Raw genomic sequence first — 22,714 nt, forward strand, 5'->3', positions numbered from 1 at the left:
GAGTGTAGACTTCACAACTTGTAGCAATTTCTAGAATTTAGAAAGCTCAGAACCTGTAGTTCTGCAGATATGGAACCATTTGCAGATCCTGGAGAAGAAAAATATGACACCAGCTCCTTCCTCCCTTTTGTTTATTTATTTAGAATATTTATATACCGCTCCCCATTGAAAAATTTCGGAGCGGTGTACAAGATAAAATGAAAAATAAAAACAGAATAAAACAGTTAAAACAAAATTTAAAAGAAGCAAAAAAAGAGATTCAAGGCTGCATATTAAGGAAAGCCTTCTTGGAATAAAGATGTTTTCAGGAGGCGCCGAAAGGAGTACAAGGTTGGCGCCTGCCTGACCTCCAGAGGCAGGGAATTCCACAGGAGGGGAGCCACCACGCTGAAGGCTCTTCCCCTGGTGGACTCCAATCGGAGGATGGATCTATGTGGAACCACCAGGAGGAGGCCCTCGGATGATCTCAGTGACCGGGCAGGTTGGTAAGGGAGAAGGCGCTCTCTCAGGTATCCCCTGCCCAGTCTATGGGAGAACATTGCTTGGGGAAGATACTTGAAGCCTGCCACTGCATCTGAGGCCAGGGCCTCAAACTCCTCAAGTGGGGAAGCTCAATCTGCAGCAGGGCCACCTCACTTTAGCCACTGAAAGGCAATCATTCCGTTACAACCTCCTTGCTGTCAAGACAAGTAACAACTGAAGGCAAACCTAGGGTATTTGGCCACCTGCGGTATTTTGTAGATAGGTGGGGTATAATCATCATCATCATCATCATCATCCAATTATGGTGCTGCAACAACAACCAATTATGCTGCCATGCACAACTCCAGGCCAGGGCTCTGTTCCTTTAAGTTAATTGTAGCTCTCCATGGTGGGGTGGATCTTGTGCTGTCAACAGCGTTATTTAGGACTGAGGTTTCCAATGTGGTGCCCACAAGTGCCACTGTGCCACAAGAAGCCCGGCTGAGGTGCCTACCAATCTCCCTTCCCCCTTTGCAAGTGAATGGAGTGATTCCTGCATTCACTTGCATAAGGAGGAAAAGTCCTCCTTGTCAAAAAAAATAAAAATAAATGTATGTGTGCGTGTGTGATGGTGCCAAGGCACTTTTTCAAAATACCAAATGAGCCCACAGTCCCACAAAGGATGGGGACTCCTGATTTAGCAGCACAGTTTGGATCTGATCATTGTCAAACAAATGTCTAAATCTATTTACACGAAGGGGACTCGGCTGACTTCTCCTGCCTTACATCTGTCCCCATTGCGGGAAGGTCTACTTGCTGCTTATTGCCAGATGACTGGCATTCTTCATACGAGGGGTACAGAAGTAATTTTGTGGGTCCATATGGCATCAGGTGATGTGGCCAACCCCCTGATCCTTTTCTACCTGGCCCAAGCGTTGAATGGTCCATTGGCTAAGCTTCACTGTGCACATACTTTCCTGGTTAGGCAAGCCCTGTGCACAGCCAAGCCAACCTAGTCTCCATCACTTGTCTGATGGAGGAACGACGGAGACTAGCTTGGCTAGCTCCATCCTTCCTGCTATGGCAGGCAAAGCAGAACTCACGCATCTTCCCAAGTAGCTTGTTTTCATAAGCTCTCTGAAAGCATGAAAAGACGAGCCGACATTATAGCCCCCTTATTGGGAAAGGTGCTATATGAGCAAGAACGTTCATGCGTTTTACAAGTCATCTTCAGTGTACAGTATGCATGTTTCTAAAGACTTTAAAAACATTTCTCTATATCTGAATTATCTTTTTGTAAAATGTCCTGTATATGGATGAGTTATTACACATTCTGTCTCTTTTTCCTCACTCCCCAGGTGTGGTCACTCGCCAGAGTACCGCTCACGTGAGTTGGCTGGCCGAGCTCTTGTTCCCTTTATTATGCTAAACCTGGTGCCACAGACAGTGTTGTCTTTGTTGGCTGGACTTCCAGATTGCACCGAACCTTGTATACGACAGAATGCTGTTCATGGAACACTGCTACAAGTAAGTTTCCATTTTTGCATAATGCCATGTAGCATCCATCAAGGAAACTCATGTTGAAAAGTTCATTGGGTGTTTCCCCCCCAAGATGATGGGCACAGGTGATCTAAAGCATCTCTATGGTTTTCATTTTAATGTCTCTTGCATTGCGGTAATGCTTTTCCGGTCTCAGGATTATCGTCACTGTGAAGACCTGAGAAAAATGCCCACCAAATAGTGGGACTGTACATGAATCATAGAATCATAGAATAGCAGAGTTGGAAGGGGCCTACAAGGCCACCAAGTCCAACCCCCTGCTCAATGCAGAACTAGCTGGGTGGGGGAAGGTCTATAGCCCTTTTGCATGCTAATCTCATGCTTAGCATGGAAACAGTCCTAGGTTCAATACCTGGGCTTCCTCCACTAGAGCTGGGAAGACCTCTGTCTAAAACCTCTAGAGAGCAGTTGATAGTGTATAGAGAGCTAGATGGATCACTATTTCAGGGATGGTCTGTGGTTCATTGGTAAAGCACATGGTTTGCACACAGACAGTCCCAGGCTGCATCCTTGGCATTTCTAGATAGGGCTGGAAAAATTCGTGCCTGAAGCCCTGGAGAGCCACTGCCAGTCAGAGTTGACAACACTGCAATAGATGAACCAATCATCCGTCACAGTATAAAGCAGCTTCCTATGTTCCTGTGATCTGTCATAATATAAAGCAATTGCCTATTCTTTCCATGTTCCTATATTTTTGTTGTCTGCTTCAGTATGTTTACAGGCTGGCTTCCAAACTGACCCAACATATTTTGAATATAATTGTTCTTCTGTGGGAGAAATTCTGTCATGTATAGATAAACTGGTAAAATCAAATCTTCTTTAGCTTACTCCAGGTTATTATTATTATTATTTATTACATTTATATACCGCCGAAGCTCTCTGGGCAGTTTACAAAATTTAAAAACTCTGTGTGTGTGTGTGTGTGTGTGTGTGTGTGTAAACTTAAAACCATGAAAATCCTAAAATACAAACAAAAACAGACAATTCTGTACTTCAACAACTACAGATCTACTGTTTATGGAAAGCTGTTCACTCCACATTCCACATCGGCGTTTGCCATTGGTTTTGCTTTCTCTTAATTGTGCATGTGGTGTGACCTTCCTAATTTCATCTTTATATGCCCATCATTCTTGTCTCTTTGTTTCTAGACCTTTTCAGCATAGAAGTCTTTGCTGCTTTCTTTAGTATGAGGTTGGTTAGCTGATATGCAGCTAGGAGTGTTTTTAATAGCTGATTAAAGCAAAGAAAGCAGTGGTATTCCTGTATGCAGTTTTTAGTGCGGAAAGGACATGGAGAGGGAATGGTTCTCCAGTGAAAGGTTCTCCAGTGTGTAGACACAGGCTGCATTTATGCATCACAGTAAAACCATGGTTTAGTATGATGTGCATGAGCTGGAATACGCAAGAGTGAGCCTTTAACTTGCACACTTCCCAGTTTGAAGCTGGCTTGTTTTGCAACTGACTGGAATTTGTTAAAAATCTGGATTCCAGGCTCACATAGAATGAGAAGCCAAAATTTAGGCGAAACTAAAGTAAATACTACTGAAGTTGTCCTCCCAGCTGCACTGGATGAAGGAAGGGGTAAGGGGAAACGTATATATCCAGGGTTCATTTGGGCTTATTCCAGCTACTAGATGCTGCACTAAACAATGGTTTAGCATGACTTGTGAACCAGGTCAATGGTTCCCATTCTTTGATTTTTGTGAAGGTATCTCTCCTGTCCATGTTGACGAAGAGGTGCATAACTCATGAGTTATGGAATACTATTATAAAACATTCCTGGACAGAGATGTATGAATAGTTTGGAACTTGGGAATGCTGTACAATGAAGAGCAACTTTCTTTGATTAAAATTGTAATGGAGTTAAAGCAAGGTTTGATGGGATTTACATCATGGAAATATTACTTTGATTCCTAATTTGCCCCATGCATAGATGCTGGTCTTCTGTTTTCATCCTTACTGCCACCTTGTTTCAACCTTTACATTTTCATTTCTTGCTTGCATTCTTTCCCTGCAATAGCTTAGGAAAGCACCTGCTGGTTTTCTGAATGCCTTGGCTTCTTATCATTTTGTCACTACTAGTTTTGAAAAGTTATTATTTTAATTAATTAATTAATTAATTAATTAATATCCTGACTACACCAAAAATGGTGCTCAATGTGGTTATTTGGCTTTTCCCCATGGAAATTGATGTTGGTAATACAATCAGAACTTTATTATGAAAAGATAACCCCAAAAATTGAACAGGACAGCTCAACTCTTTTCCCAGTGTAAGAAATTCAATTTATTTCCTATCAGCATAAAGGTGATTCAAACTGAAAGAACGAGCTACATATTCAGGACAAAAGTGGTAAAGGGCAGGAGGCCCATGACAATTGCCAGCAATGGTATTACATAAAGAATTGTGAATGCTTTTTGAAATGCTGTAGAAAATTTGATATGATACATCAGTTTTATCCTCACTTGCCTCAAGGCAAAAGCTTTATTTAAATATCTTCAGTAACCTGAGTGATGGGAGTAGTTTATGATCTGTCAGTGGAACCCAAAACAGCTTCTTCTTAATTAGACCCTTGGGTCTCACTCATTCCAGGCTTTTAGCATTGACTTGCATGAGAGTATGATTTTTTCTTTTTACAGAATGCAGACTACCATAATATTATTTTTTGCATTTATATACCACCCCATAGCTGAAGCTATCTGGGTGGTTTACCGTAACATTGCTTATAATAGAGCAGTCAATTGAGTTTTAACTAGTGACATATATTGATTAGCACAGCCGAACATGTGAATATTTCATGTTCCAATCCAGCCTATTCTTCTGATTTCTGTCTACCCAAAAGGATAGGCCAACTGTTGGAAGTCTAAGGGCATCCCCTGGTGGGGGCGCTAAAAAGAAACACATAACAGCTATGGAGCGCTGGAAGGGTAAAATTAGTTTCCAAATAAGCTCATTTTACCCTTTGGGCTCTCTGTAGCTCCCATGGATGCCTTTTCTCAGGATTAAACCTCTCTCCCTCACTGTTTTAGGTGGTGGTAGGTGTCATTGAGGGCCTCACGCGGTCCATGGGTTACCAGTTGCCCATCCCTGGGAAAAACATAGGCAACAGGAAACCTAGGGGCATTCTACCTGATCCCAAGGACCAAACCGTTATTATGTACCTATGATACTTTCTCCCATGTGCAGAGAGAGATTACTTTCTTCTTAATGCGAGTAAAAACAGTATTTGTAAGAGTTTTCCCTTTATACAGCCCAGATGCTGACTCTTAAGCATATGAATGAAGGGCATAAGGGAAAGGCTCCACCAAAGACTCTGTATATACTGTGAAGGTACAGGTTAAAAAGCCCATTACTTCTGAGGCAGTTCCCACAGCACCTTCCGCAGCTGTTGACGGCTCTTTAGTCCTTGTTCGTTAAAAAAAAATGGGTCCTAGTAAAAATGAATGTTCAACCAAGGAATACAAATCTAAAGACATAAATAGGATATTAAGGGCTTTGTAATGTGGCTACTTTTGTAACTATCGTATGTTTGTTTTTAAATAAGCAAAGGCTGTAAAAGACATGTAAAATGGTTTACTGTCGAAACAACAACCCTTCACATCTCAATAAAACAGTTTCTAAGTATTCATCCTGAAGCCAGTTATGATCATCTTCATGTTCTTGTAAGTGGCTTCAGAAAACCATTCCTGTTGATTTGGAGACAGAAATTTTTATATTCTGTTCTTTTAGTTGTAGTCCTTCTCATTATTTCTAGATTGTAATTCTGGCCCTTTCTGGTTTCTGTTTTTTTTTTTAAAAAAATCTGAAAAGTCATTATAGGCCATGTCTATTTTTATTACCTTGAATCTGCCCATGTCTTCCAACATACGTTGGCCCACTTTCCTGCTGTGAGTTCATTACAAAGTCTTTCCCATAGACGGTTTCCCCCCTTGAAATTTCCTTTATGGTTAGCAACTTTAGGCTTAGAATGGGAATGGAGGAAGCCCCTAGACAGTGGACTTCAGCTTTTCCTTTTCTACATGATGTATGAGATACAATTCTTTTTTCTGTCAGTACTGTATATAATTGCTTACAGATCATCAATAATTTCTTCTCCACTTGCTGGGAAATAGTTCTTCCTTCTGCCTTAATTTTATTTTAGGTTAAAAGAATTGTCGTTCTGGTAAAGTTGCCTTGATCTGAAAAAAAGCAAATCTAGCTTCCATTATCAAATGATAATGATTTTATAAATGTTCTTGATCTACAACACACACTGTAACTCTGTGGGGTATGTACATGTACATTGACAAAGAGAACCTTTATTGTGCTTAGAGGATAATAAAGCCTCCGTGTTGAAATTACTGACAACTGTGTTCAGTTCTAGCATGGCGACAGGGCAGGGGTGGTGGTGATAAAGGATCAGGACTAGACCCACAGCCTGTTTTTTTTTTTTCCTTTGGAAAGCTTTCCACTCCCTCCCCCATCGATCCTGATACAGATTGCTGGTCTGTGTGTGTGACCCAGCATCATGTGTGATCTTCAGGGCAGCAAACATTGTATACCCATGTTCTGAAGATTGGCAGACAGTGAGCTTTGTGTAGCTCCCAAAGAAGTGAATGCCACAAATGTCAGGTGACCATTGACATGAAGGATGCCATGGTCAATGGTATCGAAAGCCGCTGAAAGGTCCAAAAGTACCAGCAGGAACACACTCCCCCATCAATACTCGGTGGAGATCATCCACTAAGGCGACCATAGCTGTCTCAACTCCATATCCCACTCTGAAGCTAGTTTGAAATGGGTCTAGATTAAGAGTGGAAAGTTTTAGTAAAGTTCAGATGGCAGAAGCCAGCTTGTAACAGATTAAGGAAAGAAAGGGTTAGAAGAGTGAGTCAAAATCAGGGATGAGCAACTTGTGGCCCTCCAGATGTTTTGGCCTACAATCCCCATTATTCTCATCATTGGTTATGCTGGCTAGGACTGATGAGAGTTTTCAGCCCATACATGTGGAAGACCACAATTGCCCACCCCCTGGTTAAGACAGATGGTTATTTATTTATTTATTTATTTATTACATTTTTTTATACCGCCCAATAGCCGAAGCTCTCTGGGCAGTTCACAAAAATTAAAACCATAATAAAACAACCAACATGTTAAAAGCACAATTTCAAAATACAGTATAAAAAGCACACCAGGATAAAACCACGCAGCAATATTGATATAAGATTAAAATACAGAGTTAGAACAGTAAAATTTAAATTTAAGTTAAAATTAAGTGTTAAAATACTGAGAGAATAAGATGAAAAATCATACGATAGCAGGGCAGGATGAGTCAATAGGGATTGCGGGTGTGAGGGTTGTTGAGAAGGAGTGAAAGAGGAGAACTTGCAGCAAAGAGTTAAGTTGGTTATCTGATAGATAATATGGATAATTGGGGGCGGGGGCAGGACGAGGAATGATCATTTTGGCAAGAATTTGGGAGGAATAGGATCAAAGGGACGGGTCTTTGTTTCCCACAGAGATTTTGTGATGTAGTTGGGCTTATAAAATTTTCTTCCTCTTAAAAATAAATTACAACAGATAAAATGTCTGGCTAAACCACTTAACAATGAGCTTGTAATGTGATTGTGCTATTTTTGAATTGTCAAACAGTACCCAAAATGTTCACAGTACTTATATTATATAGTACAGTAATTTAATGATGAGAACATATTTAATTACAGGGTTTTTTTTTCTTTTCTTTTAGTGAGCTCATTAAATTGAATAATCTACCAGTAGTAATTGAAAACAATAAATAGGTTCTTTTTTTTTAGTGCTAGTATGGAATGGGAAAAGCAGGGATTTAGTTCTTATCAATAAAAAGGGAGAAAAGGTAATTATTTGTAAAATGGATGGAAGGCCTACAAAATTAGCTCCCTACCCTGTCTCACAGCGAAGTATTACACTCTTCAGAATAATCCGTAAAAGTTTTTGATGGTCAATTTAGAAATATAATCAATATGATTATAATCGCCAGTGCTGACAAGCTGCTCTGTATGTGTTCCATGCTGCTAAATCAAATGAAACCGCTCTAGCATCCAGTTTTTCCATTACCTTGGCCAAAGCTATGTACATATGTGTGGCCTTTGGCCAGTTTGGTTTTTTAAAAAGACATTTTATAGACTTTGGACCAGTTCTCAAGGACCCTCCTGTACTGTACTACTGACATCTACAGAATGATAAAACAGCTTTTTAAAAACACCAATGAGAAATTATTGCTAGTCAAAATGATGAAATAGAGAAGCAAATATCCATATTTGTAGAATATGACTAGACTTGTAACTTTGAAGGACATATAGCATCCCAGCTTCTGGGCAATGTCCAAACATCATTTGAGCCCAAGTCATATTTCTGTGAGCATTTGGTGAGCACCTTGCTAGTCTAAATCTTAAGAATTAAAAGTGCCATTACTACTAAAGCCCTCCTAACATTTACTCTTCCTGTTTGTCTGTCCATGGACCTCCCACAATTGTTGGATGAATGTACAGCCCTCATCTCCAGTGTCAGCCCTATAGATTGAGTGGCAGTGCCTTGTTTTAGGAGAATGCTTATAAAGATTTCAGGAATCTTTTGGATAGGTTTAATGGATTAAATAAAATTGACATTCCTTTGGTGCTTTTATGAAGAACATTTTTTAAAAAAACATCAGCTCTTCTGTTTTGCTGAAAAAGATAAATGAGTTTCTTTTCATATTAATTAAACATGCATCAATAATGTGGGTGTTGCCTTTTTAAAAAAATGAGTGTGGAATGTTCAGAGTTGGAATACTGACATTTAAGTGCAAATATACAAAAAATAGAACAAATCAAACACTATCCAATTAAAAACTAGTCTAAAACTACAATTTTCAGAGATGCAGCAGTTACCAGACATACAACATGGAGGCTCATCAAATTTGCATATTTAAGATACATGTAATAGATGTAATTTGCAGGCCCTGTTGTCACAATTTTTGTAGAGAAGGAGGCTCAGGGAATCATCCCAGAATAACCAGAACATACATTTATGTGACCCAGTATGCTTAAATTACTCAATTACATTAAATTGTATAAAATGTCAATTTATTAAATAAGGGCTAGCAATTGTCAGTTATCCCAGTGCCTTTCTATGCAGGACACTGGAAGATGTTTGTTTGATACCATTTTCAAGTACACAAATGGATCCTAAATTAAGTTGATTTGATATATTGTACCCCTTTCATATTATTATACAGAAATTTGAGGATAACTGTAAAACATCAACCAGCAAAATATTTATACTTTGGGTGGCCAGGCTTTTTAAAGCAATGGTGGGGAACCTTTGGCCCATGGGCCAAATCCAGCCTGCAGAGGTTCCGGTCAACCTAGCCAAGGAATCTCGGCTGGTCCCACCTGTATCCCAGGTCCCTGTCGCTATCCTGATATCAACGCCAGCCAGTTTTACATTTCTCTGTGGAAGGAAAATCATGGAACTCCGCACCTTTCTCTGCCAAGCATCAGCTAAGTCCCTTTCCTTTGTGTGCCTCTTGCCACCTGCTCCTGACGGGAGATCTTCTAGAATGGTGTGGGGAAAATCAGGGGGGCACCTTGCACAACAGAAATGGCTTTCCAGATGTGCAGGGCACCTTTCCGATTCAAGCCTTTTAGTTTAGCGTGTGTCACTAGCATTTATACTAGCGGTTATAGGGTCCATTCTGCTCCTTTTCCATCTTATTATTATTATTATTTATTTATATAGCACCATCAATGTACATGGTGCTGTACAGAGTAAAACAGTAAATAGCAAGACCCTGCCGCATAGGCTTACAATCTAATAAAATCATAGTAAAACAATAAGGAGGGGAAGAGAATGCAAACAGGTACAGGGTAGGGTAAGCAGGCACAGGGTAGGGAAAAACTAACAGTAGAAAGTAACAGTAGAAGTCTGCACAACATCAAGTTTTAAAAGCTTTAGGAAAAAGAAAAGTTTTTAGTTGAGCTTTAAAAGCTGTGGTTGAACTTGTAGTTCTCAAATGTTCTGGAAGAGCGTTCCAGGCGTAAGGGGCAGCAGACGAAAATGGATGAAGCCGAGCAAGGGAAGTAGAGGCCCTTGGGCAGGCGAGAAACATGGCATCAGAGGAGCGAAGAGCACGAGCGGGGCAATAGTGTGAGATGAGAGAGGAGAGATAGGAAGGAGCTAGACCGTGAAAAGCTTTGAAGGTTAACAGGAGAAGTTTATATTGGATTCTGAAGTGAATTGGAAGCTGGTTAAACAGAGTTATTACAGTGAACATTTATACATTTTAGGATTATGTTATCCACTGAGTAGAACTGAACATTACCCACTGGCAGACTAGTAATTGTATTGTTGGATCCATTATATTGTATACTAAAGAAAGTTTTGCCTTGAGCAGATCTGAGATTGTGATGTACTCTGGCTCAGATCAGAGCTCTTGTGTTTTGAGATTCTTGGCAGAGATTGTGAATTTATAGTAATTAGTGTCAAGTTCTTGATCAGTTATTGTAGAAATCTAGAGTAACTTAAAAAATAAATGGTCATTTGTACTGAAGCAAATCATTAAACTTGTTTAACACACCAGTGCCAAGCAGTGTTTGAAAAAAAATTAGTCTGGCCTACTTAGTAGTAATTAATTTGCCAGTTCTACAGTAACGAAAATAGGCATGTTCAATAAGAAATCATCCTGATTTTTTTTAAATCAATATGAACCTTTATGGGTGCAATCCACCTGGAAACTATTGAGTACTGCAACAGTATAATAGTAGAGCACACTGTTTTCCTTTGCTACTTAGCTTTTGCAACTAGGAAAATATCTTGCCGCTACATCTGAATCATTGATGGATCTGAGAGTAGTTTTATACTATGAAAAATGTTATGTTTGGGAGAGGAGGACAACCAGAGGTTTATTGGACTGCTCAAGAGGTTGCATCTTCTGTGGACATCCTCCGTACAATATGCATTCCAGCTCATAACTCGTACAGAGTTCTCTGTTAACTGCCTTGTCCCTTTGGAATAGAAATATTGCTGATTATATATTACTTCTCTTATTTGACTTGGCAGTAGCATATAAAGCATACTACTTCATAGCTGATTTATAAAGGCTGATATTGTGAATGAATGTTATAGTACCTAGAGATCAAAGCAGTAAAACCACTATAATTAAATGTTTTTCCTTGCAACTTCCTTGCAGCTGCTTCTCTTCTTAGCTCAGTTTTTATTGACTAAGATAAGCTTTTCTTTGAAGTTGAAAAAGAGGAATATTATTGTCAAGTGGGGAGGAAAACAGTCACCTAAACAAAAATAATAACGGCTGTGTATTTGTCCTTTGCCCTTATGGTAACATTTTTATAAACAATCTCTATATAATCGTGTACATATACCGTGTTCCCAAGCTATCCAAAGAGCTGGTCTCCTAAGCAGGTACTGCACAATCAAATATGGCTAAACTTCCCAATTTACAAATAAATTCAGCTATATACATGTAGCTTACATATATGTACTTTGGTGAAGTATAAATAATATATTGGCATGACTGTATCGTCTTAAAAACTTTCCCCTCCTGTTGGCTCTTTGCTGCTGGTTCTGTTACTATACAGTTACTCTAGGATAGGGATGGACAACATGGGCCCAAGGCAGCTTTGTGAGGCTGCCTGTGGAGCCTGCTGCGGGTGCCCAAGTTAACTCCCCCCCCCCAGTTTCCTCTCCTGTGTCAAGGAGACACAATTGTGCTAGGAAAGACGGTACGTGAGGATGACACTCCCCATATCCCAACAAAAGCGGGAGGCACCAAAACAAGAAAGGATGCAAAAAGAACAGACTACGCCAGTTTAAGGAGACAGTGGCTCAGTTCAGTCAACAGTGTGAAAACTTGAGTTTTTAGGAGTACTCCACACACAACATGTTTTAACTTCATTGTTGTGTGACTGTAGGCTACCGTGGAGTTGAGCAAAATCCATTGTGACGTTTGTTTGACAGTTCCCCCACCCTCTGTCCTCCCCCCGTTCTCCCAATAGTATCCCATTAGCCATTGCTGCAAAAGAAAAACCAATCCCGGTGGCTCGCCTAGAGCAACACTCGCTCCTTTCACCGCTCTTGCCAGGGAACTCTGTAGCCAGTGGGAAACTCAATGCAACGAAGAACTCCATGGAGCCCTCCACACAACACAATGGTTGTGCAGGTACTCCTCACAGCGTTGATATTCAGTGTGGAGTGTTTTCTCACCAGACAACACATTTCTCAACAGTGTTGTAAAAACTCCACCGTGGAGTTCTAAAACCACCGTTGAGAAATGTATTGTCTGAACTGAAGCAAAGATGGTCTCTTGCACCATCAGGGAAACTCCCCCAGTGCCCCTTCCCCAGCTCCATCAAACTTCTGTCAGCCTGTCCAACGGCGTGTGGTGGGCTGTTGGGAGTCTGTTTTAGCTGGTGAAGGGAGTATGCAAGGAGAGTTATCTCTGCATGCTCTCTTCCACAGCACAGTAAATCCTGTACAGCAGGATCATTGTTTCTTTGCTCCTAATTGGATGTGTGTGTGTGGCGGGGGAGGTTTGAGCCTCCCATTCCCCCAGTGATCCCATCCCTTGTGTGTATGCAACTCCCAACTCACCACTCAGCACTGCATGCAGCTCTTGGGGCAGAGAAAGTTGCCCACCCCTACTCCTAGGGGTTTGGTGCTTGATGGGGAACATGGGCAGAAGGGTGCTGTTTCACCTGTGTCCTGCTTGTGGGTTCCTGGTCGACAGCTGGTTGGCCACTGTATGAACAGAATGCTGGACTAGCTGGACCCTTGGTCTGTTCCAGCATGGCTCTTCTGATGTTCTTATGACTATTTGTGCTCATTATGGGAGTTGCCTGTGCCTGGGACATAGAGAATAATGGGCTGTTGGATATCTGTATGTGTAGCAATGCAGCTTCCGTCCCCCTTTGTTGATAATGGTCTGACATATTGGCATAGGATTGGCAGTGACAATGAACATCAGACAACTAGCAGGACAGGGGAGGGTGCTAACCTATTTTTCTTCATTCAGCCATTCTTCTGCTGAAATAAACTGGCTTAAATCATATTATTCCTTATTGGGGTGAATGGATCACATGTCAAGAGGTCTACTCCATGGGCATGTATGAGCATAAGCCTTGTTGTTGCTAAGCATTACCTACATGAAGAGTGGGAGTGGGGAGAACTGTCTCACTACTCAGCCTCTATAGTTTGTGGCAAAACACTTCTTCACCCGATAAGAAGAGACCTGCTGGATCAGACTGAGGGTCCATCAAGTCCAGCACTCTGTTCACACAGCGGCCAACCATCTGTCGACCAGGGACTCACAAGCAGGACATGGGATGCAACAGCACCCTCCCACCCATGTTCCCCAGAAACTGGGGTACATAGGTTTACCGCCTCTGATACTGGAGGTAGCACATAACCATCAGGGCTAGTAGCCTTCTCCTCCAGGAATTTATGCAACCCCCTTTAAATCCATCCAAATTAGTGGCCATCACTACATCTTGCGGTACTGAATTCCATAATTTAAACTATGTGCTGTGTGAAGAAATACTTCCTCTTATTTGCCCTGAATCTCCCACCAATCAGCTTCATGGGATGACCCCAAGTTCTAGTATTTTGAGAGAGGAGGGAAAATGTCTGCCTATCCACATTCTCCATGCATAGTCGGAAGCGACTGAATGAATAAACAACAACAAATCATGTCTCCCCTTAGTCTCCTTTTTCCAAGCTAAACATTCCCAGATGCTCCAGCCTCTTAATCGTTTTAGTTGCCCTTTTCTGCACTTTTCCCAGCTCTATAATATCTTTTTTTAGGTGTGGTGATCACCTAAAAAATATAGTTGTGTATGTTACAGGATTACTAAGACTATCTGCAAATAATTGTAAATGTAGGAAAAGCACTACAGAAGTACTCCTTTCAGTTATTTACTTTTTCTATAAATTCCTCCCACTTTTACACTATCCAGAAAGTAGGTAAAGTGCACAATGACTTTGTACAGACTTGTGTATGAAACCAGTAAACCTTTAACAATCTACTTTAGGAATCTTGGCTTAAGACTTTCTCAGGAGATTTTCAAAATTTAACCCACCCACCCCCCAGTGCTTTCTGCTTCGCAGAAGGATAATTCACAGAATTCATTTGCCATTTTAAAATGTCATTTAATGGGAACTTTTGTAATCAACTACAGTAAGATAAATGGATTTTTAGCTACTTCTGGGAAGGCACATCCTAATGATTTTACCAAAATTGCTGTGCAAAGTTTTTTTAAAAAACACCCACCTTAATGTACTACAGCTAGTCTTAATGTTTACTTCACAGCATTAACACAATACTCATTAAGGTTGTTCTTTTGATTATGCAGTTAGCCCTCAGATTGCCCTCACGTTTACCTTGGCTGAGGCGTTGGCAGTTAAATGCCACTGTGAAAATTACTGGAAAACATTAACATTAACATGTTATTGTAAGCTGACATGCTGAGCCTGATGGGAAGTAAAATTTATAAATAGTCTCGTTTGTATGCATGGGCTGAAAATCTGCTGCATTTTAGCAACTGTTGCTATTATGTGGCTCATTTGATTGCTGGGGCTTGACTTTCTTTTGGAGTTATCTTCCTTTCTGTAAGTGTGAGTTAATAATTTTTGAAGAAATGCAATAATAATGAGAGCAGATGAAATCTGGTATTGTCTAATATTTATTTGCTCACACAATCTATAAACCTTTTCGCAAACTTTGCCCCCAATAACAATCCAGTAAGGTTTTTCATTCCATACATGAAAGAATGGTTAGTTCCATCCCTGTATCTGCAGGAGCTGCAGGTATCCAAAATGTAATCCAAACAACAATCTCCCCTGTACGGACAGTAGGGTGTATCTTCTCTATTTCCATTCCCCAATCCAAAGATAATAGTCAATGTAATATGTGTAAATGTTTCTTCCTAACATTAAATATGGTTACTGCTCAACAACCAGAGTCAAATGCTACCACTGGGATTTCTAAAGGGAAATATGTCTGTGCTACCCAACAGTTCATCGCTAGTTGCTGCAGTCCCTGATATCCAAAAAGAAGAGGACTTCCTATGCCTAAGGATATACATTTTTAAAAAAAGCTTCCTGACACCAAGTCAAACACCAGTGAGTCATCAGAATAGAACCACAAGATATCTTTCATACATTTCATTCAGTTCAAGTAGCCATCCAAACAAGTATTTTCCCTAATTATTTACTGTTTCTCATATAGTTATTAAGATAAGCAAATATCCAGATCATGAAAAATTAAATTATATAGTAGCTAGGAAATTAAGGACCAAGGAAATGAATGGTTTTCATTGTGGTATATATTTCCTGAGTAAACGTTGGATACCAGATTCCACAGTTAATAACATAAGATGAGTCCAGGCTGGATCAGATCAAAGATGCATCTAGTGCGGTATCCCATTTCATAGCGTAGCCACAAGCCAGGCATGAAGGCAACAACCCTCACCCACTGGGTTGTATCCAACTGTATCCCCACACCCTCAAAATCTGCTCCAGAGGGCTGGGAAACCCTTTGGAGCAAATTTTCAGGTGGCACGAAAGGCTTCAGGGGACAACGTGTTGGTATTCATGGACTTCTAGTATCTGGAACATTGCTGATATGTTTATACCATTTCCCAAACAAACAGTTTATATGGGAGGCACAATGTGAATGACCTTCCACTCACCATAAACCAGCTTCCTAGCTGTCCAGCCTAAGTCTTTAACCTTCAACCTCAGTAAAAGTGGCTGCAGCTTCCTGTAGGGAGCCCTTTGTGTGTTACAAAGTATTCTTGGGCATATTGTAGTCAGTGCGTACAATCCATATGGAGCACTGGTCACAGGACTACGGGGCCTCGCCATTGTCTCTGGTAAAGAGAGTGTATACTCTAGAACAGTGTTCTGCACATTGCAGGAGATGCTTTGTAATGTTGGATGGTCCGTTTTTCAGGGATATCTCAGATATCTCAGCCTGGCTGCTTCATCGTCGTTTGAAACTTAATATGGCAAAAACTGAACTGCTTGTTTTTCCTCCTAAACCTTCTCCTCACCTCTCATTCTCTCTTACTGTCAACGATGTCACGCTTACTCCGGTCAAGGAAGCTCGTAGTCTTGGCTTTATATTTGATTCCTCGCTCTCCTTTATTCCTCATATCGAGGCAGTAGCTAAATCCTGTCGTTTCTTCCTGTATAATATTGCCAGGATTCGACCATTTTTGTCTGTCTCTTCTACCAAGACTCTCGTTCACGCACTGGTTATCTCTCGGTTGGCCTACTGCAACCTTCTTCTCTCTGGCCTTCCTTTGTCTCACATCAGTCCGCTGGTCTCTGTCCACCACTCTGCCGCTAAGATCATCTTCTTGGCCCGCCGCTCTGACCATGTCACTCCACTTCTGAAATCTCTTCATTGGCTTCCAATTCACACCAGAATCAAATATAAACTTCTCCTGTTGACCTTCAAAGCTTTTCACGGTCTAGCTCCTGCCTATCTCTCCTCTCTCCTCTCACACTACTGCCCCGCTCGTGCTCTCCGCTCCTCTGATGCCATGCTTCTCGCCTGCCCAAGGACCTCCACTTCCCTTACTTGGCTTCGTCCTTTTTCTTCTGCTGCCCCTTACGCCTGGAACGCTCTTCCAGAACACTTGAGAACTACAAACTCAATCACAGCTTCTAAAACTCAGCTAAAAACTTTTCTTTTCCCTATAGCTTTTAAATATTGAGTTTGTTCTGACTCTATACTGTTAGCTTCACCCTACCCGGTGCCTGTTTACACTTCCCTGTGCCTGTTTGCATTCTCTTTCCCTCCTTATTGTTTACTACAACTTTATTAGATTGTAAGCCTATGCGGCAGGGTCTTGCTATTTACTGTGTAATCTGTACAGCACCATGTATATTGATGGTGCTATATAAATAAATAATAATAATAATAATAATAATAATAATAATAATAGGGAAGCTTTTTTGTCTCTCCTCTTCTCCTTACTGCTTTGTACTCCTGAAAGGCCACTTCTAAGTAGGGGCATACAAGAATTTTGTTCATGTTCACAAACCATCTGAAAATGTAATGATCATCTATGGTTTCTTGGTGGGGCAGCCTATACATTTTGGCTATCCCACCCCAGAACCCCTCAGAATGGAAATTTAGGGTAAGTTCAAATTTTTCTTTTGCAAACCCGGAAGTAGTTTGCAAAAGGAAGTAGTTTGCACAGGAAGTAGAATATTTTTCAAAAAATGTTAGCAAGTTCACGAACATTGTGATCATATTTGAAACATGTGCAGTTTTTATGTATTAGTCAATGGGGGGGGGGGGGTGAAGTGTGCAGTTTTGAAAAATATGCACAGAAATGAGCCTTTTCCACATTCAAAAAAGCCAAAAAAAAAATAGATGGAAAAACAAAAAAGGGAGCAGCCCAAAATGAGCTTGAAAGTGTGTTTTGAAGAATTTGTGTGAGCTAAAAGTGTGTTTTTTCTATCCCTGCTGACTTCAGATGCGCACATGGAGCTGCAGCTGGAGTGGTGGAACTAGGGACTCTGCACCAGAAGGCACTTCTGCTCACATAAGGGGGGGGGGGGGTCTCAGGGTTCCACCCATAGAACTTGGATTTTTGTTGTTTAATGTGAATGCTATATAATTTCAGATGAAAAGAGTACTTCATAAACATAATCATGTTACGTTGTCACACGAAACAAGTCACAAAACTGGACAGCTTTTGATCTCAGACTTTTGTAAGGAGTGCTGTGTCCAACAGTATCCCTCTGCTCTTTGATCTAGTGGTGGCCTGCATCACAGAACCAGGCAGGAAGCCATTTTTGCTATTTCCCCCTCTATCCGCAGCCTACAGCATCCCCCAAAATCCACCATGGGAGGTGGCAGGGGAGTGGGGGCAGTCAGTGTAAATCACCTCCCTCCTTGTTTTACTGATGGAAGTCTTTGCGGGATCCAAAACCTTTCTGTCACTGGAGGAAACACCATTGGATTCAACCCAAAATCAATTTGTAAACCACCCAGAGAGCTTCGGCTATTGGGCGGTATAGAAATACAATAAATAAATAAATAAATAAATCTTGTAGCCATCTTTCAAAGAAAGTTTACTTCTGAATTGTTAGAAGATTGCGACTTCTGCCACATTTTGGTAAGCCAGACAACAGTTGGGCAAAATCCCAATATGTGAAATGGCAACCAACCACTGTGTGGTATTTATTAGGTACAAGATTCCCAAATGCATTTTGAACTGAGTTTTTCAGTGAAAGTCTGTACAGTATGAGAACTCTATTTCTCCTCAAAAAAAGTTTGGCTAGTTGTGTTTTTAGTTTTATTTTAAAAGCTTATATCCCACTTATTTCCCTAAAGGTGAACAAGCAATCAGCAATATTTAAAGCAGTCTTTAAAACTTAAATGAACAACAAAAATAATAAGAGTTTGTAAGAACAGCAATTAACCATAAGGGCTAACCATCCAAGGACCCAGGTTTTGACATACCACCTAAAATAGCACAGTGCCTGGGGTATGATGAATCTCTGTTGTCAGAGTACTCTATAAGGTGAGTACAACCACAGAGATACCTTTAGATCTTGTAGCTGCCTGCCTAGCTTCATGAGGCTAGGGGATCTGACATAGTGACTCAGATTATTTTATTTATTTATTTATTTATTATTGCATTTATATCCCACCATTTTTCCTCCAAGGAACCCAATGCAGGATACATAATCCTCCCCTCCATTTTATCCTCACAACAACAACCCTGTGAGGTAGGTTGGGCTGAGCGTCTGTGACTGGCCCAAAGTCACCCAGAGGGTTTCCATGGTCAAGTGGAGACTAGAACCCGGATCTCCTGACTCCCAATCCAACACTCTAACCGCTACACCACACTGGAGCATGTGAGGAATTATATATGGGGGGAAATAGTTTTCTCACTGGATATCATTTCCCTGAAGAACAAATCATCTGAGTAAAATTTTGGAATCTTGTACCTAATAAACTGGTTTAGACCCAAGTTGGCTGCCATATTTTTACTAAATGTATTCTCACTATTGCTATTTTACAAACGGTTCCTCCCATTCTTGCTTTAGTCTCTACCCTCAGACAATGATGCATTTTTTCCAGCTTAATATTTACACAGTGTTTTGTGTCAGCTGTTGAACATCTGTATTTTTCTAGGAAGTCAAATAAATTTTCTTTGCTGAAAATGTACAGTACCGGATGATGTCAGTTTGCCTTTTTCTCCCCCAAGAATGATTGAGCTGAACAATTATAGTATTGTTTCATCCTTCCAGTTAGGAATGTGAATATTTATAATGTATACTTGATTCTTACAAACAGGCTAGTGACTTCCAAGCAGAGGTTTTATGGTTCCAGGTTAGCTCCAGGGGATGAATGTTTAACCTTTTTGAATTCATAGAAAGACAATTATATAAATCAGTAAACATCTAAAATTATCTTGCAATTTTTTTTACACGCTCATGTCTTGCTCTCTTCTGCTTATCATTCAACTTCCATGCATACTCAGTTTATTATAAGCTCTAAGAGAAGGGGGAAATCAGTACTTCCATAAAATTAGCTGCATTGTTAGAAAAGGTTTGTTTAATAAATACAATTTTGATTTCATTGCATTTGGTCTGTAGTATGTATTAGTATCAGTGTCGACATACAAGGAAAACCATATCTTGGCACTAACCCTGTTCAGACAACACACTAAGCCATGGTGGTTAAGCATTTTGAGCTAAACGTTACGGCTTAGTGTATCATGTGAACCATTCATAGAATCATAGAATAGTAGAGTTGGAAGGGGCCTATAAGGCCATTGAGTACCCCGCTTGATGCAGGAATCCACCCTAAAGCATACCTGACAGATGGTTGTCCAGCTGCCTATTGAATGCCTCTAGTGTGGGAGAGCCCACCACCTCCCTAGGTAACTGGTTCCATTGTTGTACTGCTCTAACAAAAAGTTTTTCCTGATGTCCAGCCGCAATCTGGCTTCCTGTAACTTGAGCCCATTATTCTGTGTGCTGCACTCTGGGATGATCAAGAAAAGATCCTGGCTCTTCTCTGTGTGTCAACCTTTCAGGTATTTGAAGAGTGCCATCATGTCTCCCCTCAATCTCCTCCTCTCCAGGCTAAACATGCCCAGTTGTTTCAGTCTCTCTTCGTAGGGCTTTGTTTCCAGACCCCTGATCAACCTGGTTGCCCTCCTCTGAACACGCTCCAGCTTGTCTGCATCCTAACCAGGGTGGCTACATAACTACGGTTTAAACATGCTCACGAACCATTTGCTGCAAAAGGGTTAGTAGCCTAACATGGCTTAGCGTATTGTCTGAATAGGCCCATTGTATTAAATTACAAATGGTATGCCGGTCAATTGACTTCCCATTGTTTGTCCACATCAAAATATTCCAAGAACGTCCTTGTTTAGATGGTAGCTTGCCTTTGTTTTGTTAATTTATTCATGGAGTCATTTGTTTGCTATGCAGAAGGCAATTTGCCCTCACTCTTGCTCTTGCAAAATTGCTTCCACTGGCTACCTGTTACTATTGCAGATGTATTCAAACACAACCAGTCATTAGTAGCAAAGGCACTGCCTAGGAAGTGTAGTGTCAGACTAGGACCAAGGAAACCTGAGTTTAATTCCTCACTGTTATGAAGCTCATGAGGCGATGTTGAGCCAGTTTCACACTCTCTTAATTTATCTCACAGGGTTATTGTGAGTATAAAATGGTGGTGGTGGGGTCTTTGCCCTGTGCCAGTTGGGAGAAGGGTGGACTAGAAATGTAATAAAATCGTTGTTGTTTTGGTAAACTGTTGAATATTTTTGTTGTTAGTGTTATTTGCTCTTCAGATGAAAATGTTCCCAGTGTGACGTGCAGATAAATAAAACAAGGTCGCCCTTGCCCTCGTGCTTACAAGCTAAAAGCCATGGCAGAAAAGGAAAAAGGGATGGGAAGGGAGGAAGCAAACAGATGCACCACTTCTTAAGGTTACAGTGCTCTTTAAAACAACAGCTGGCAAGAACAATTCAAGGAGAGGCAGAGCCAAAGTCAGCTAGTTCTCCAGCAGAACAAATGGAACGGCTCTGCTTCCCATCTTATCCTTTGCTGTAGCCTGGTGACGGTTGAGGGAGGAGTCCGATGGAGCTGCCTCTCAGAGTGGAATGGTCCTGCCTCCTATCTCTCCCTCTGCTACAGCCTGATGGAACGGCTGCTGCTAGATCACATTTTAGGAGGAGGAAGAGCCAAAGGCAGCTGGTCTCTCAGAAGAGCTGATGGAAATCTTCCGCTGCTGCAGGGTGATCTTTTCGTACACATGGAATAATTTAGTTGCATGGCAGGCTGCAATTGAGGACCTGTTTATGTGCGTCCTCCATTGCAAATGGCTATGTAACTTGGTGCAGGAGGGGAATATGGAATTGTTGGTTTGTGTCACCTACCATTTGGGTCCAGCCTTCCAGAAAAAAGGGATCCAGTACTGACAGGGCTTGGCGGAGGCTGGGGATGAGTCATAAGAACGTAAGACATGCCCTGCTGCATCAGACCAATGGCCTATCTAGTCCAGCATTCTGTTCACCCAGTGCCCAGCCAAATGCCAGTGTGAAGCCCCCATGCAGGACGTGTCTGCAACACCACCCTGCTGTTCATGCTCCCCAGCAACTGGCATACAGAGGCCTACTGCCCCTGATACTGGAGGTGATATAAAGCTTTCACGACCGGTAGTCATTACAAATCAGATGGCCAGCGTGCCAGGAGTACTCATCAACTTGGAAGCTGCCAGTTGCTGGGGCTCCAGGAATGTGATCGGAGAGGAACGGAGATGACAGAAAATGGCTGGGAATTAAACCATGCTTGGGGGGCGGGGAATAGATGGGGGGCCGAAGAAAGAACAGAGGAGGAGGTGAAAGGAACCCAGAAGGTCAGAAATAATTGAGTGAGTGAGTGAATGAAGGCAGAGAGGAACAGCTGGAAGGGAACCTACAGGGAGAAACAATAAAGGGAAGGCAAGAGAACAGGTGGTGGAAGAGGACGGAAGCAGACAAGGCTGGAATATGGGAAGAAACCAGGTGAGAGCAGAGTGGGGACGAGCAGGGAGTGGATATAGGAGAGTTCAAGGGAAAGAAAGCAGGGGAAGTAATACTAGGGAGGAGTTTATTAAAGATAATTTATTACATTAAACAAATGTTCACGGCAAAGCTTTATTTTCTAAAAACAGCAGTTCACTAAAAAAAATTCATAGCTTAATAAATGTGGAGCCACATAACCATTGTTGAATGGGATACTAATGTTACATTTTTTATGAAACAATTTTCTTTCTGTGCTCGGTAGTTCGCGTTTAAATAGGTATTGAGCAATATGACTCTTTGGACAGGGTCAGTGTAAACAATGTTAAGTCTAGCAGAGGTTCTTCGTGGAAACTTGCCTCCAGCATATCACAGATGAAAATAGAGGCACTTCTGTGTACTTGTAATATCTCTCTTCTCACTCCAGCTATCACTGCCTGAGTGCCCCTTCAACCTTTTACATGGTGCTGAAGGCTATTCTCTAGCTGTTTTTCTGTCCTTTAGTAGATTTGCACCCACTGCATTTTAAAAAGGAATCCTGTGTGCAACTGGGACTTAGGGGAGGAGATAGTAATACAGATGATAGTACCAATCTCTGCCTACACTGTAATTGTCCCTCTTAATGAAGTGTAGTCCCAGTA

At 41.2% G+C, this 22,714-nt stretch overlaps 1 protein-coding gene across 1 annotated transcript in view; it reads left to right on the forward strand.

Moving 5' to 3' along the window:
- The window catches only part of THADA (THADA armadillo repeat containing), a 173,912-nt gene that overhangs the window by 101,873 nt on the left and 49,325 nt on the right, over window positions 1-22,714 (forward strand). Inside the window, exon 28 of the mRNA XM_063123991.1 lies at window positions 1,821-1,989. Within this exon, the coding sequence (XP_062980061.1) occupies window positions 1,821-1,989 (169 nt within the window). The remainder of the gene's footprint in view (window positions 1-1,820; window positions 1,990-22,714) is intronic.

The sequence above is a fragment of the Elgaria multicarinata genome, chromosome 4 (genome assembly GCF_023053635.1).
Source record: "Elgaria multicarinata webbii isolate HBS135686 ecotype San Diego chromosome 4, rElgMul1.1.pri, whole genome shotgun sequence".
NCBI classification, from domain to species: domain Eukaryota; kingdom Metazoa; phylum Chordata; class Lepidosauria; order Squamata; family Anguidae; genus Elgaria; species Elgaria multicarinata.